At 42.6% G+C, this 17,846-nt stretch overlaps 1 protein-coding gene across 1 annotated transcript in view; it reads right to left on the bottom strand.

Moving 5' to 3' along the window:
- TG (thyroglobulin) overlaps positions 1-17,846 on the bottom strand; it is a 159,017-nt gene that overhangs the window by 65,982 nt on the left and 75,189 nt on the right. Inside the window, exons 37-41 of the mRNA XM_075085813.1 lie at positions 17,189-17,353; positions 15,930-16,152; positions 11,442-11,535; positions 6,352-6,511; positions 2,019-2,218 (exon numbers count right to left, since the gene is read on the bottom strand). Of these exons, the coding sequence (XP_074941914.1) occupies positions 2,019-2,218; positions 6,352-6,511; positions 11,442-11,535; positions 15,930-16,152; positions 17,189-17,353 (842 nt within the window). The remainder of the gene's footprint in view (positions 1-2,018; positions 2,219-6,351; positions 6,512-11,441; positions 11,536-15,929; positions 16,153-17,188; positions 17,354-17,846) is intronic.

Here is a 17,846-nt window from a genome sequence, read left to right as displayed (position 1 = left end):
TGATTTTGTACAACCTTTTTTCAGAACAAAATCTATTTTAGGGCAGACATAGGAAATTTAAAAGCATTTTGGTACTTCAGGTGCACATCTTCTTGTAGAGAAAGTTTCATACATCACACATCTGTGCACGCCAAGAAGCAGTATCATTTTTTTTATGCATGACAAAGACCCAAACAAGGAGAGCAAAACTAACTTTTGCAGAAAAGCTGTAGTGCCTCATGGGATTTTCCCTCAGGAAAGCTGTATCTGGTATATATTCTCAGTTTCATGATTCTTAGCCTCTGTGCACCTCTTATTTTACAGTAAAATGAAAAGTACACAACAATTTTGGTGTCTTGGAACAAAACAAGACACATCCCTTTACAGGAGGTCTAGGTGAGACATATGAGTAAACCAACAGTTGCATTCTGCATCACTTCATTACAAAAAAAATAAAGTATATTTTTAAGCTACTGCTGTTACTTCTTGCTTTTTATTTTATCAGTGTATTTCACAAGAAAACTAAATCCACCGTGACACTGCAAGGATAAATATTTAAATTAATTAAATTAAAATCTATAAATTAAATTATATTAAATAATACTTAAATAAGTGGAGAGCTTGCTTTTGCAAGACAGAGGTGTGAACAGTCCCAGAATGAAAACTGTTGTTACAAACACCAGACAACTGTGAAGAACTGATGTACCTGCCTGCTCATTGCACTTGCACTGTGTTCCATTATTCAATGTCCTGCTGTAGGAGAAAGGAGGAGTTCAAACTTTATTTTATAAAAGAAAGGATGTAATGTGGAACCACACTCCAGAAATAACAATGAGCAGAGGTTCTTGCATTTCCCTTTCATCAGTTGCTCAACTGGTAAATTGCACTGTATCCTGTTACAGCTTTCATAGGGTCCCATCCTGAACCGTGTCAGTAAAGGGTTTGTGACTTCAGAGGAAGAGTAGGATGAAACTGTACTCTGAGAGAAAAGGACTCTGTGTCTAATAGCAAATTAACTGCTATGCCAAGAGCTGAGTAAAAATCTAGGAACTGCGTGAGAAATTATCTGAGAATGACACAAAAAAACAACTACTGAACAGAAAATTTCAACAACTTCCCTTGCCTTCCCCACTAGAGTGGTGTAATTAAAATAATCTTATTGAGACATTGGATGAAAAATGCAAGTTATGTTTCCTGAAGTAACTAAAAAAAATCAAGTAGTGACTAGAGATGTCATTTTTTCAAGGCAAGATTTTATGTAATTGAGCCCTAGGTTTCCTGGACCAAGAATTCTGTTCCTCTGCTCACTGTTCCAAGCCAACACTGCTAGCAGAGAGATCATTTTGTCCAGGTACCATTTCTGTTGGATATATAAACCTCCACTGAAGATTAAGCTTCATTTCAGAGCACCCTACTCTCATCTGAGGCTGTAAAGATCAATGGTAGTATAGACGCTGACACAGCTGATCTCAAAGTCCTGAGATTTGACACAGGAAAGGCTGTAAAAATACGGATCACTTGGGGTGACTATGAAAATGGTCCAAAGCTGACAGCAAACGAGCCCGTGGGTAAACAGATTTTTACTCTCTTTCTGAAACTTGCTTTTTCTTTTAAATGGAATCTGTCATAAGATCAGATAAAAAGAGTGGATACATGCGGATGTTTGGCTCATCAGTTTTAGAGTCTAAAAACTGCTGATCAACAACCCTATTTATGGAATGGAAACTAACCTGTTGGACCTATAAGTTATGAAACAAGACTATTTATATAATACACAAAAAAACCCACAGTGACGAAAACCAGATTCTTACTATGACTAAATCAATCACTAAAGTGCATCTCTCGTACATCCTTGTGAAGCACCCAGCTCCTGGAGATAGCAGTCACAGGTGAGATGAAAAAAACCTAAAGCAATAACAGCCTTATTGGTGCTGCCAAGGTATGGATGAAATAAAACCAGCACCCACACACCGCAACATCCTCATGTCGGTAACAACATCCTTTCACAATGAAATTGAGGAGGCAGGAATGGGACTTACCATCAACAACACCCTCCTGAAGAGGTCCATATCCGCCGCCTCTGTGAGCAGGTGAATGCTGGTAACATCTGCCCCGCCGCGGTCGGCTCCTAAAGAAACCCGCCTTGGATCTCCTCCAAAGTTAGCGATGTTCTGCTGCACCCACTTCAAAGCAGCCAATTGATCCAAAAGGCCAGCGTTTCCACTCGCCTCAGGAGAACCTATTGTGGGAAAGAGATAAATAGGTCTGAAAATAAATAAAACTATAAACATTTGAAGTTTTGATTAAGTGTTACATTTTTAGCAGCTCTTGCAGCTGAACCTTGACAAAACTGATACCACATTTTAAAAGACCGAAGTGGCCTCTTCCAAGGTCATCACTTTACCGATTGACCCCATTTCAATTTTTTCCATTCCACCAGGCACACTTGGAGGTGCCTAATTGTCTTAGGCAAGCTTAATTTTATATCTACAAAAGTGGATATAAATAACTCTTGCACAGTCCTTAAGAAAGGAATAGAAAGTGATTATTTACTGTCCACTTCTTTTTAATCCACAATGAGTCATTGATTTTTAATGTTTTTAAATTCTCCACATTTAAAACTTGGGAAAACACCAAACCAAAACAAACAAAAAGCAAGACAAGACAGAAAAGCCAGGAATAGAAACACAGCTGAAACTGTTTGTTTCTTGCATTGCAAGACCAAATAGTAAAATTTTAAAGTAAGGGTAGGCTCAGAAATTACTGAATCAAAATTAACATATAGTGGAATAAAAAGCTGCCACTTTGTGGACAGGCAGCCCTGTCTCAGCAAACAGCAACTGAAAGCACACATCCTGCAGCAGGTACCCGTATGCCTACTGTAATGAATTACTGAGATATCACAAAGACTGATTTAAACAGTAGAATAGAATATAGAGGAGACCAGATTATTGATTGCCTTGCAGATCTTAGACACCCACATCACAATAAGCATCACTATAAGTGCCCTTTCAGTAGGACAGCCAAGATCAGAAACCATAGTTTCAGCTGATCAGACCAAGACACAGCAGTGAAGCAATGGAGGAAAAACTTTTCCTGCTTTATTTTTTAGAGTTCTTTTAGTTTGTTCTGCACACCAAGACCAGTTCCCAGGCTTCTCAGACCAGCAATAAACCCACTCTACACTATTAAAAAGGAAACCTCATTTCAAGGGCTTGGTGCATGCCTCGTGAAACCTCCCCAGAGGAAGTGAAATCCATGTAAATGTTTTAGCCACACAATGTGCCCTGCTACCAGTACAACAAGACCGAGGAGGGAAATACAGCAGTTCCTTTTGCCGTGGCAAAAACCACAGCCAGGTTGTGAAATGTACCGCACTGGGGAACAGAAGCCTACACGAGCATTTGCAATAGTTAGACCAAAAGAAACGTGTCTGCCAAGAATCTTTTCCACTGCCGTTTTGCAGGAAAAGATCATGTTCCTGAGGAGCACAGGAGAATGAAAAAGAAAGCAGTGCTCAGAAGGAAGCAAACAAGGACATACACATGCATTTCTGTTATTACTAAAGTAGCGAAGAACAATAGTGCTAAATTTAATCATCCTGGTTTATATGACTTCATGGATCTTAAAAGAATCAGGCTGTAAAACATGACTCTTCTCCACACTCTTGCCATCCACATCATTGGCAATTCACCTTAACTTTTCTGGGTGCAAAGTGAGAGGTGAAGGCGCTAGTAAGAATGCGCATCACTTTATGAAATATTAATGGGTGATAGCAAATTAAATTAGACATCCTTTATACTTGGATGAATAAGAGGTCTTTGACTGCTTGCAAACACCCTGTCAGTGAGAGACCAAAACAACTGCAAAGCTAACAGAAAAAAAAAAACAACCCAAAAAAACCAAACAAACACAAAAGAAAGGAAATCTGTTCGTTTTACTACCTTTCAACCCCCAAAATCTCCATTTAAATCCTTCATTCTTTGCAATTTATAACAAGTCATCGTGAGAGGATTCAGCACTTTGCTTCGTTGGACAACGAAACTGATATTGCTCACAAGATCTCAGCTTTTGTTTGTAACTTCAGGGCCTTCTAACAGTCCTGCTGTTAATGTCCCCACAGTCCTAAGGGTGAGCTCCTGTCCCCTTTGAAACTGATGGCAAAACTTCCAAAGGACCAGATTCTGTCCAAGTCTTTCAGTAAGAATGGAAACATCCCTGAAATATTCAGGATTTGGTTTGAGTCATGAGGAAAACCCTTATAGTAGTTGACCCAGCTTGATAACCTTCATTGAAAAATCTCCAGTGGCTACTGGTCATGTACAGGAGTCAGAGGTACTCCATCAACCTGTGGTGGACCAAAGAACAGATCTTGTAGTGGGAGCGTTGCTTACCAGCATGGATATGACTGAAAATCCATGCTGACAGGGAGCCTGGTACAGCCATACCACACCTCATCACCCCCACATGGCCTAAAGGAGACATACAGGAGACAGGAGTGTGGCACTGAAGGAGTTTTTAGGGCTTCTCATGAATGTGGTGCTTAGCTTCCTCCAGTGACTCTTGGAAAGAGCTTTTCCTACTTGCTCCAGTTCCTTATGAAGCAACAGGATTTTCCCAAATGCACACCAAGGATTTCCCACAGGGGAAGAGACCAGGAAAGACTGCACTTCTCCCTGGCCACAGCTCCAGAGTACAGAGAAGGGGAGGGCCCCAAATACTCCCAACTCGTAATGAACCACCTCTATCTGAAGGCTTGCAGAAGTGCAAACTCGGTACATTCAGCTCACGTGCTGACGTTTTGGGACACGCATGCAGATCCCCGTGAAAAAGAGGCTGGAGAATTTTCCTGATCCCTAAATTATGGACCATCATATAAATACTGCTATATAATATTCAGCCCAGCTAGCAGTTTCCACTTAGGAAGAAACCTAGGTGAGATTCACAGGGCTGAAGGAGGTTAGTGGGTAACGCGTGGGCAGTGCTGCGTCATGGAAGCTCGCAGAGCCCGCATCCACACTGCATTTGGCTCTAGCCAAATGAAGCTACGGTATCGCTTTCATAAGCATATGGTTTGCACTGATGAAAACAGTGATTCTTTCCCCAGATACACCTATTACCAACTTCATATCTAAATGAGTAAGGAGTTTGTAGTGCCACCTATCTAGTTACTGAATGAAAAACAGGCTTTGCTGGGACTGAGATTTGAACAAAACCATAAACCAGAGAAGGGAAACAATAACCAATAGCTGCAGCTATAACTCCAAACTAGGCAAAATCCACACAGCATCTCTAGCAGAAAATACTCAAAAGAATCATGAGGCAAAGTATGTAGGTCTGGTATTTGCAAACATGGTAAATATAACCTTCTAAATGTTGTAGAGGTACTAAAATGTTCACTAGAGAGACCAAGGATTGCCACAGGACCGATGGAGCCGGAGCTCCTCTGGCAATTGTTGCATTTTCTCTCCATGGCTCTCTACCTTAAGGTCCCCTGCCCCAGCCAGAACTGAAAGATGGTAGAAAGAAAAGAGTTGCCTATTTGCTTAAACGGGCAGATCTAAGAAAATGCTAGAGGAAAAAGAAAAAAAAAATCCCAAAGACCAGATGGCACTACCACAAGGGTTTGGGGAGATGTCAGTGTGCGTTTTCACATGTGCATGCCTCTTTGCATCCTGTGTGTAACGGGAATTTGTACACTTTTGAATGCCAATTGGTATTAGGAGACAATAGCAGAGCAAAAGACTCCTTTACAAGGAAGGGATGCAAGCACAGCCTGTGCAGTCTCATCCAGGCCAGTAAAAGGGGCTAACAAAATTCAAATTAAACATGCCAAGTCCTTCAGAGGAGAAGTCAGGCTTAATTACTGAGGAACCAACCAATTACCTTTGTGCTCTACTTTCATTGCCTTACCATTAACCTGCAGTTACCGCTTTCTGACTCTCCATGACACAGGTACAACTGAGAATTAGCAAAATTTCACAGACAGGACAGCTAGAAGTTGGAGACATTGAAAACCATATCCACAACAACAGGCCACTGAAATTAGCAAGAAATTTAATGTGTAACCTACCTTTGTGTGTGCCTGCAAAACCCAATATCCACAGTTTCATCTGCAAGTCTAGCCAGTGCTTTGATATAGATGCTTGGGTTTTTTTATTCTTGTCCCTTTGCCTACAGCCTCTCCCCTTTCTGTTCACATAAAGTCCCCACCATTTCTTGGCCATTTGTCCCCCCAAAAAATAATCAGTGAAAGATACAGGTTTTGCAAATTAAAAAATAACTTCTTCAGAAAAACAAATTAGAAACAGAAGTGTTACAGAATACAATTTAGCCCATAGCTGTGTTTTTTTCTAGAGGTCTGTGACTTACCAGTACTAAAGAAGCCAAAAACACCGACCCGGTAGTTTGCTGTCACGACAATGACATTACTGATGGCAGCCAGGTACGATCCATCTATGGTTGTCTTTTCTGCCTCAGCATTGTAACTCCCTCCGTTGTGGAAGAACAGCAACACTGACATGGTTTTGACCTGCCGTGACAACAACCAGTTTAATATTCCTGTAGTCAACTGCTTTCATAGGTCACTGATGAAAACACAGGCATCTTTCCCCATTAACTTTATCTAAGCCATCATAGCTCTTTAACAGTGACCACATGGAGTCACATGGAGAGGACAAGGGGGAATGGACACAAATTGCTCTTGGGGAGATTCCGACTGGACACCAGAGGGAAATTTTTCACAGTGAGGACAGTCACCATTGGAATAATCTCCCCAGGGAAGTGGTTGACTCGGCCACGTTGGACACTTTGACGATTCGGCTGGACAGGGAGCTGGGCCATCTTGTTTAGACTCTGCTCTTCCTAGAAAGGTTGGACTAGATGATCCCTGAGGTCCCTTTCTACCTGTGATTCTGTGTGATTCTGTGATAATGAGGGGATATCTGGCCTGAAATTCTAGGGCTAAATTGTCTACAATGACCTATATACCATTAAAGAGGGCACTATGTCCATTGTAAATAAGATTTCATGGCACCACTGTGTTCCACCAGCCAACAACTCTACCAGGTTAGATCATGGTAGACCCATCCTGCTGACTTGGTCATTGAGCATGTGGTGGGCTCGTCTTTGCTGTAACATGTCTGCTTTACAGAAACACACAGGAGAAGTTCAAACAAGTGGGAAACAGGAGAATGAAAAAGCCTATTGGGTTGCTTCATCTTGAACAGGACTAAATAGCTGTGCAGGGCTGCTTCCTACTCTCAAATGTTCAGCACTTAAACACTGCCTCAAAAATCTCACTTCACAAGAGCTCCTCATTGCTCCTTCAATTCCCATGGAGGTTTTCCCCTGCTAGATAGACAGAGGGGTCTCTGCACATGGGAGAGACTCACCTCTCATGAAGCACAGCGGGTATCTGCCCCAGGAGAGCCCAGCAGGACTCCCAGGTTGGGAAGGAGCTATGATGAGCTGCTGCCCATGTTAGTGCTCCTTGCAGAGACACCCAATTTTGCTCAGAAATGGAGGCTTTTTCCCAGAGCAGCACCCTCTCTGCACATGCAGCAGGGCTGCAGCCAGGCTGCTGCTGCATGAGTAGCATGAAAGCAGAACTGCCCCAGGAGGCCTCATCACTTACCAGAAGATTACAGCTCTGTCAAGATGACACTTGGAAGAAATACCAGGGAAACACATGGAGGGGTTTTGCTTAGTTTTCTGCTTATTTTTTTTCCTTCTGGCTGCAAAAAGCAGAATAACCTAGTCCAGTGCTAAAAAGGTGTTTTTCAAAGTATAACCTCAGTTTTTCATTCAGCACTTTCACACCCTATTGCTCACTTTGGGACTATCCTGAAGGAGGGTCCTCTCTCCTCTGCTCAGCAGCAGGTCATGCACACCCACCCATCCCGCTTTCTGCTGTGGCAGCTGCTGGTGTTTTTCAAAGACAGGCTGGTGGCCCCTGCAGCAGCATCAAAGTACATCAGAGGTTTGTTTTTCCCTGCATCTAGAGGGCATTGGGCTCTATTGCTGTTATTTTCTGGATGGAGCTTAGCTAAACACAGCAGTCCTATCTGCCCTGGCAAAGGATGTCTCCAGCAAAAATTGCAACTGGCTATACAGGTGAAGCAGCAGAGAAGTGGTAGTTGCAGCCTTCTGCAAAATTACAGAATAGGAGGCAAAATCCCCTCAGCTGCCCTTAATTTGTCATGATTGTGTGCACTCCTCGCTTATCTATCTGGAGAATCACTTCAGAGGCTTCTTGTAAACACGACAATGTTACCAAGAAAACCCCAGAAACTGCAAGCGCTGAAACATGCTTCTCTCTCTCAGGAACTTCTGCTCCTGAATAGAAATTGCCTAATTCACAGTGTCTTGTCCCTGGTTCCCATTTCTGCACCACATGCAGCTCAGAGAGAGAGATGAGGGCAAAGGAAAAAAGAATCTGTTTTCATATGGAAATTAATTCTAAATTACAACTACATCGAGCCATGTCAGCTAAAACGGTATTAAACATGATGTTGAGCCTGCTCCATCCCTTCAGCTCAGCTTGGTTAAGCCTGAGGTTCCAACTAGGCATTTCCTACATGTCCACAGCCTGCAAAGCACCGTGACCTCCAGCTGCCCTCTAAGTTGTATATTATGTTATGCCGAGCAACTTTACCCAATGCTTTAGTGATGAAAACCTTAAGAAAGGCAAAGATGGGAGACAAAAGTTTAATACACAAAACAAAGTCTGTTGCAACAGATATGGAGCAATTCAGGGGAAGAATTAGCCCTGTGCCTAGTGCCAAGAGTCTGGTAGCGTTCCCATTCCTCATCTGCATTGAGCAGTGACAGATCCCTCTCTTATGTAAAGGTAAATTATCATAAAAAATCATTTTTGGTTTAATCCCAAGGTATTTCAATTTCTGAGCTCATGGATTTGGGCATTTTAGATGAGGGCTGTTTAACATAATTACCTTCCCATTTCTTGTTAGCCACTTTAACAGCATAGCACAATGATTTTCATACTGTAATTGAACTATGTCTCACAATATGAGATATTTCATATAATCTATCTATTTGGTAGCCATTTTATTTTTTACTGTACATTAGCTGCTGGATAATTTATTTTTAATATACGTGAATGTCCCCCAAGCCTTGTTCTCAACCAAATTCTACCAACTACTGCAATTAAATCTATGAGGCAGAAGAAATGCAAGAACTTAACTAAAGCCTGTCAGAGCCAGTCTCTTCACCCACCACTACTGGCACCAGGCTGAGATGCAACACCACCAGTGTCAATGCCAGGCTGCAGTGGGGCACACGTGGGGCGGTGCTGCGCAGAGTGGGGCCACAGCTGCCACACGGCTACTGCCCAGTGCAGGGTTTTGCTCCATGCTTAGCAACAAAACGCAGACAGTCACACTTAGAGGTGTAAAATCTGTGCAAAGTCTTCCAGCTGGGACAGGGTCGGACGGCTCCCTGGCTCAGCTAGCGGCGGGGTGTCTTCTGGGGAGCCCAGCAGCTCCACCATGGTCTCATGCCTGTAGGGGCTTAGGTCCCATGTGCAAACCCTCAAGGGGGAGAGAAGTTCAGCATCCACCAGGAAGCTGCAAGATCTGAAAGGCTTTATAATATTCAGAACTATCTTCTCCATCCGTCTGTAAAACACTTAATGAGCTACTGGGCAGGGATAGATTTAAACTCTACTGAGCCAGGCAACCTCAAGTGCTTTTACTACTGTACAACATTGAGCCGTAAAGAATTGAGTGCAGCAGGGATGATGCAATAAGGATGGGAATAACACGTGCAGGGGATGGAAGAAGAGGGGAGAGCGTACATTTTCTATTCTTATTTAGTGGAGAGTTTCAACTCTTGATCTTACACTTGAACCCTTTGCAAATCAAGCTGAAGCACAGCTTTGCTTTTCTAGTGACAGGTGGTGATGGTTAGAGGTGGAAAAACGTCTCTCAGAAGTGCCAGTTTTATTTGGAGGGTTATGTGGTACACGTAGCTATGGAAGCAAAATGAGGTGATGTCATTCACCTTCTTCACGGCTTGACACTTAAAGAGTCCTTTTGTGGCAGGCAGCAGTCCCTGCACTGTGCTCTTGTTCAGGTTCAAAATGCTCCTGAATGACCTCTGCATTCACTGCTCTCCAGGAGGTTTTATATTCAGTATTTACTAGCTAGTGTAACTTTCCATGGGCTGAAAATATATAACTATAGCTCTCTGTATGTGAGTAAAAAATAGAACTTGCCACAAAAAGAAACAGGAAAATGCCATGCCTTCTGCTCCCCGTTACTTCTGCAAAAACAGAAGTTTTGGTTCTCTCTTGGGCTAGACTTACACATGTGAAACTGATTGACTTGACCGGACCTACTGCTACCTTACAAATCTACAAAAGACAGGACAGATTCAGTTCTTAGTACTGCTAAGGAGAAAAGACAAGCCAGTTTAGTTTATCAGATGGTAGAAAATACAATGCTTGCAAATAAGCTATCTTGAAAGCAGCACTTAGGCGGAGATGGCAAACTGCCTGGGACAGTGACCTGATGTTTTCAATAAGCGGTGACTCCGCTCAAGACAAAATGACAGTCTAGTGCTGCAGGGAGAAAGCAGACTGCTGGTCTTTCTGGTGATTGAAAGGGCCTGCAAGGGGCTGTGTGTTCTGCTGTCAGATAGCTAGACCAGCTCTTTCCAGACATGCAGTATGACAGACTCATTAATTTCTGTCATAACAACTGTCACCTTCTGAAAATTACCAGTACTGTGGAAATAAAAACTGTTCCTGTGCTCTGGGCCCACTTTTCAATGGGATCCACATGTTATTCAGCATCTTTATCCCCAGATCCCCAGGGGTTTGGCCAATCATCTAAGCTTGGCTTTAACTTGAAGCTTTATTTTATATCTGTTTAGAATGAGAAATTCAAGAGCTTTCAGATTACAGTTTCTCAGATTGTACCACTGGCCCAGTCATCTTTAAAACATCTATTTTTATGTTTTGCGAGCTGGGCATTGCTTGCTACCCTCACTCCTCAACGGAGCTCCCATGGATGTCAACAGGGTAACAGTAAAGATGAGGGTGAAGAAAACCCATCTGCTGCTGCTCAACTGGTGATAAGTGTTGATGTGACTTGTTGTATGGCATTATCATCTCCTGGGCACAGTCTCATTTCAGGGACACTGCCATTTCTGTCCTTAATTTCTCCTCCTTTGCTGCCACCTTCTTCTTGTGCTCTGTTTCCCTCCTTCTCTCTCTCTTATTTCTAGCTTTTTAATTTGCTAGCCTCCTAGTTACCCAAGCACAGCTCACTGGAAGCCTAATAAGGAATACTCTTGCACCAGTAAAAACAACAGAGTGCCTAATTTAACCTTGCAGGGCTTTGTGAACACCACATGAAAAACATTCATTCATGCCAATTAAAAGTACTTTGAAAAAAGACAGTGCTCAGCTACAAAAATTCAACGCGTCTCCTACTTACAGTGGTGGCAGGAACAAAGACATTCAGATATAGGCAGTCTTCACTGACAGAGTATGACGGGGCCTCTCCATCTCCTGGCTGCCAGCAAGCTGCCCTAGAGACACAGATTGACAAATCACAATAAGAAGGCTTGTACTCTTTTTCCACTGCTGCTATTTCCTTATCTTTTGATGCATTAAGTTTATAAAATCTTTAACTCTGTAGATCTCAATCACATTTAAAACCATGCCCACCTACACCTTAGTAACATATACATGGGTTTGTACACATACAAACACAAAAAACACATTGTATTTTCATGTCTAGAATCCTTCCTTCAGAAAACCAGCCTCATTTTAAAAAGATTAGAACTTGAAAATAAGCCTTCAGAAAACTCACGCTTTACATAAACTGCACAAAATTAACACTAGATCTAACGGGAGTAGGACTGGGGTCCTCAGGCACAGGTTTCCCCTTGCTATTGCCTGCACAACTACATAATCCACTCTTTTGCTAAAATGCCAGTTATTTATTTTAAGTTCTAACAGTCTGTGGGCTACATTTATTTATTTTAATTTCTAATGGTCTGTGGGAAAATACGGTAAGTTTAAAATTTTAACGCCTTTTTAAAATCTCTTTTCTCTAAGCAGCACAGCAGACCATTAACAGTGCCCAGCAATGTTAAAAGTAACCTTTCATTAGGAATTCAGCCAGTCAGCCCACCACATACGAAAAATCATTTTCGGCCATCATCTGTATGAGATTCATATGCTTGAGCTCGCTTCACAACAAGAATCAAGTGGATGACTTTTGCAGTTCAGATATAAGCTATTCTGAAGCCAGTTCCTTCTACTTCACAGCCATATTTGTATCGCATAATGAGTTATGGAAAAGCATCACAATTTATTAGGAAGAAGCCAAAAGAGGCTCTGGCAAAGGAGGCAATATCTCGGAGAATTATTTCTCAATTATTTTTAATGCCCTTGTAAAATTTTACACTAAAAGTGTGAAGAACTTAATAGAAAACTGCAAGGAAAAGGAGCAGCTTTAATGCAATTCTACAAAATCTTTCCATAAGGGAGGCTCCTAGGACGGTGATATCACTCAGCAGCTTTCACACTGAGGTAGAAAAGCACATCATCTCCAGCCAAAACTGCTGAAGCCCTTTTAGGCAAACAAAATACTAAATCCCGGGTAGGAACCCGGCCAGAAAAACAGGTCTAATGCTATTAATCGTGCAGCCTTCAACAGGGCGGCAGGAATCATCACCCGTGCTCATGGCTATTTTTTTTTCTTTTTTTTTTTCTTTTTTTTTTTCTTTAGTAACCCACCAAGATTCCCAGCACCTCCAGCTCCCACGTTTTCCTCATGCCAGAACCGACTCCGGGAAAAGGCTGCCATCTGCTGAGGCAAGTCCGCAGCTCCTCCAGCAGCTGGAGACTCCAACAGCTGGAGGAAGGATTTGGGGCTTTTTTGGTTGGGTTTTTTGTTGGTTGGTTGGTTGGTTTTGGTGGTGGGTTTTTTTTGTTTTTTTTTTTTGAGTCTTTTAGCAGGTCCAGGCTGATTAAAAAAATATGCCTTTTCTGTCAGCAATGGCACTGTGCTGAAGTGAATTTTTTATATGTACACTTTGTGCAACACCAATACAGAGTCCTAAAAAAAAGAGTTGTCAACACTTTTTATACACAAAGAAACTGAGGTCACTCTGATGCTGCAAGTGCACCTGCATGATGCTAAGCTCGGAGAGTTCTTTTTTAACCTTAAATGAATAATAGAGGATAGCGTCCAAGTTTTCCACTGGCCCAAGGCAGCTCTGAGAATTTAACAGATAGGACCAGATTAACTAAGGTTCCTAAATTGCTTTGAAAATCTCAGCCAGGCTGCCCATTGCAACACCAGGTCTTCAAAGAGAAACCACAGAGGCAGATGGGTCTTCGCAAATTCCTAGCAGACACTGCACTGTGGCTGCAGACACAAAGAGCTGATGGTGTTGTGTGCTAACCTAACATCATTGTGCACCTGAGGAAACAAAAAGCCACATCTCACCACATCCCTCTAATGTACATAAGGCTGTGTGGCTACTGTGGTTATGCTGTTAACACCTCCTCAACTCAGGTGTAACCTGAAGGATGAGACCACCAAAGGCCAGATGCTCTTTCAACTCCACAAGACAGTGCTGCATCTCTGTTCGCTCGATTAATCATAGGCTTTGTTAGAAAACTCTGGAGACAAATCCTGAATAATGAACAAACAGCTTCCACACAACTGATAGGTCACTAATCTGTGGCCTCAAGATGTGTTTCCACCAAAGCAGGTGGTGGTTCACATCAGGCTTGCAGGGTGTCATCGTCCCAGCTTCCATGCAAAAATCTATCAGACTCATAGAATAGTTTGGGTTGAAGGGACCTTTAGAGGTCATCTGGTCCAACCCCCCTGCAGTGAGCAGGGACAGCTTCAACTAGATCAGGTTGCTCAGAGCCCCGTCCAACCTGACCTTGAAGGTTTCCAGGGATGGGGCATCGACCACCTCTCTGGGCAACCTGTGCCAGTGCCTCACCACCCTCATTGTAAAAAATTTCTTCCTTATATCTAGCCTGAATCTACCCTCTTTCAGTTTAAAACCATTACCCATTGTCCTGTCACAACAGGCCCTGCTAAAGAGTTTGTCCCCATCTTTCTTATAAGCTCCCTTTAAGTACAGAAATGCCACAATAAGGTCTCTCTGGAGCCTTCTCTTCTCCACGCTGAACAACCCCAACTCTCTCAGCCTGTCCTCTCAGGAGAGGTGCTCCAGCCCTCGGATCATTTTTGTGCCCTCCTCTGGACCCGCTCCAACAGCTCCATGTCCTTCTTGTGCTGAGGGCTCCAGAGCTGGACGCAGCCCTGCAGGTGGGCTCTCACCAGAGCGGAGCAGAGGGGCAGAATCCCCTCCCTCACCCTGCTGGCCGCGCTGCTTTTGGTGCAGCCCAGGGTAAGGTTGGCTTCTGGGTTGTGAGCGCACATTGTTGGCTCATGCCCAGCTTTTCATCCACCAGAACCCCAAGTCCTTCTCCTTTTCCTTAACCATGTAAGCTCTTGGTCAGATCACCTAGCTCAAGTAGTTTGGCACTAACCACATGAGGATCAGTCCTAGTGCCAGGAACTGAACAGGGCTGCATGGCCAGCCATGACAGGAAGGATAACACAGGATCTCAGTTGACCTCAGGTTCAGAGTAGCAGCCTTGGAAGATCTTTGGTCACTGAGCCTCAGCGCTCAGCCCTGATTTCTTCAATTCCCTCTACAGAAAGTTCGCTGCGTCATCCCACCAGAGTGTCTCCTTTTGACTGTTCTGCACCTTCAATCTCGTGTTTCTTATTTCTATCTTTCTTTCTTTTTTTTTTGTAGTTTGCAGTTCCTCATGTCTGCCAGAAACAGTCTGCTTTTTATTAATAGGAATGTGATTGGTGTCAGCTCTCATGTATCACTTTCCTCCATACATGTGCAGCATGGCTCGCTCAGACGGGTTTCATGTGCTCTGTAGTTTGCTGTCTATTAGACGGAGCAGGGACACACTGTGAGAAAGTACCTATAAAAAAACCCCTCCATTTTCATATCTGTTTCTTGTTGTTGCTGCATTTCTATTTGCTGTGGGTTTTTTTAAAAAGAAATCCACTTTCCTGACAGGTTCCACAGCACACATATACTGTCACCCAAACCCTCCTTTCTTCAAGAAATACATATTCACAATTTGACATTTTGATTGCCCAGTGCAATAAAATTAAGACTCATCTCGTAAGACCAAGTGAAACACAAACATGTACACAAAGGCTATGTCCATAGAGCGCCTCCAGCCTAAACTCACCAGTGTCTCCTGTACGGCCCTGCAGAGCCAGGAGCAGCCAACGGGAAACATTAGATGTAGGGACATAAGAGAAATCTAGCCCACCTGCTAACAGAGTTCCTAGCACTCGTTTCCTCTTAAGGCATTACCTAAAATGTTTATAATTTCCATAATTCTGTCCAAGCCAATTAGCAAGTATTTGCCTTTTAATAGTTTTTGGATGGAAAAGACTACCTGGGTCCTTCAGCCTGATCTCCTAAACATTAGTAGACAGTGAATGTCTACATGAGGCCCACAGCTTCTGGTTACATCAGCTTTAAAATGGACCATTTGGATTAAATACTCTACAAATTTATGGCTCAGCAGGAGCAAAATGTATTTGTATAAATATTATAAATACCTGTATAAATACTCAGAATGAAAGTGGAGTGAGAGCAGACAGTGGGGAGTTATGCATAGATTCAAGGCAACGTACTGGAATCTGCCTTTTTTCTTGCGGTGCGTGCATGCATTAACATATAGATGGAGAAATTATTCTTTTTGCTAAACAAAGTCCCAAATTTGTATGAATCTGGACCCTACAGGGTCTTTTACAAGAAAGAACGTGAATATCATGGTCATCACTCCAGCTACTTTCATACACCTGGATGGGCAAGTGCGTCTGCAGATGATCAAAGGGGTTTCTTACCGAGCCACAGTAGCATTCCAGGTTTCCGCCCAAGCAAACGGCTCTGGAGGACTGAAGCGCCTCTCTGCAAGGGGAGGTGCAGCGTACGGGATCCCCAGGAACTGGCTGATATTTCTCCACTCTGAGCCAATGCGGACCACCTGGGATTTGCCCATCAGATCCCCATGGGATGGGATGTACACAGATGGGGTTAAATCGGATTCAGAAATGGGCAGGAATAAATCTATTGGGGGGAGGGGGAACAAAGGAAAAATAATTTGCTTTTTCAGTTTAGTCCATTTCAGAAATGAAAACTAATCCCATTTCCCTTAATTTAAAACTGTTAAGTGTCTAAGTCACTTCTTTAAATGGGAGAGAGAAAATTGTGTTATTCTCACCCTATAAAATACTTCATGCGGTGCTAGATGTTAGCTACTGGATACAGACGTTTAACCAGTATGCTTTACAAACCCTTACTCAAACATCTCTTCCAGATCAAGTGCCACATTATAATATAAATCTGAGCATTTCTACAAAAGCAGAGAGAGATTTTCAGATTTACCCCTCTACCCTGACTCTAAAAGGCACAATGTTAAACACTTAAACATTTATAGCAAGCCAGAGAGGAGGAGAGATAACCTCACAGCTAACTGATCTGGGCTCTCACCAGGAAAGACTTGCACTCCAGTCCCCTTTCCAATAACTGTAACTGAGCACACGTTGTTGGTTTATATCAGGTTTTCATCCACCATTTTTACCTGCCTACACAACTTCTAGTTCTCTCTTAAAAATATTCACCTTGGTTTGGATTTTTTGTTTGTTTCTTTCTTTGTTTTCTCCAGAGATGGTCCTTATGACTTTCAACTGACTGTGGGTTTTCAACATGCCTTGTGTTATTCTCAGAGTTTAAAAGGAAAAACATATGGCAACAGGTACTGCAGATGAAGAGGAAGAAGCTGGACTTTTATTACAGGGACTTTTTTCTTTTTACCATTCTGCACTTTCCAAAACCTCTTTTGTACACCAAACTTCCTTCATTACACCTGCTTCAACACTAGATGGTAACATTATGATTTTGTGCATTTTTATAAAAAATATTTGGGGACATTTTCCCATCCCACTTGGCTGTAAATCCACTGGAACAGCAATGGGTAATTGTCTAGGAGACATCTATATTGTTTTATGTCTACTGAGTATTTCCTCCCTCTTCCATTCCCAAGAATTTTGCGCCAGGCCACCACACTTGAGTTCCTCCCTCCATAGCCTTAACCTGCTCTTACCTTGTCTCCTATAGATAAATGTAGCTGCCTCTCTCTGTAACACGTGACAACTGTGCCCTTGCAGGCCATGTGTGCATATCTGTGTATCAGGGTAGAGAAGGCATCTTATTGCTGAAGGCTGGATTTCCAGTGTAACCACTGTACATGACTGATTCTTTGAACAAGCTGTGAGGTGAATCATGAAGAAAAAGAGCAGGTAAAAATGTGTTCTCAAAGTATTTTGTATAACATTTTTATAAGATGCTTAAAAGAAAGGGTTTACAACAGGTCAAGCGATATGAAGTAGCTATAAAGCAGAACAATGGGGCATAAATGTCCCCAGATTCCCAGAACGTTCTTCAAAATAGCCAAAGGACAAAAGGTTATATTGGCTTTAAAACGGAGCAATACAGCAAGAGAACATGTATCACAGGTTTTAGGAGAAGAAAAGCATCTCCTAATAAAGTACTGAGGACCTCAGCTAAATTCAGACCGTCCCCAGGGAGCACTAAGGAAAGGTTTCAGAATAAGAAAAGTGACCCTCTCACTCATCCCCATTTGTACACAGAGGTGGGTATCCAACATTTTTCTTTAGAAAGGCTCCTTCAAACAGATACAGGAAAAGGAAAGGGAAAAAAATCACACTGCTCACCTTCATAAGGTGAAGACCACCTACTGC

The sequence above is a fragment of the Phalacrocorax aristotelis genome, chromosome 2, assembly GCF_949628215.1.
Source record: "Phalacrocorax aristotelis chromosome 2, bGulAri2.1, whole genome shotgun sequence".
In the NCBI taxonomy this organism is placed as follows: domain Eukaryota; kingdom Metazoa; phylum Chordata; class Aves; order Suliformes; family Phalacrocoracidae; genus Phalacrocorax; species Phalacrocorax aristotelis.
Note: the sequence above shows the minus strand (reverse complement) of the source record. Positions and strands in the feature narration are given on the sequence as shown.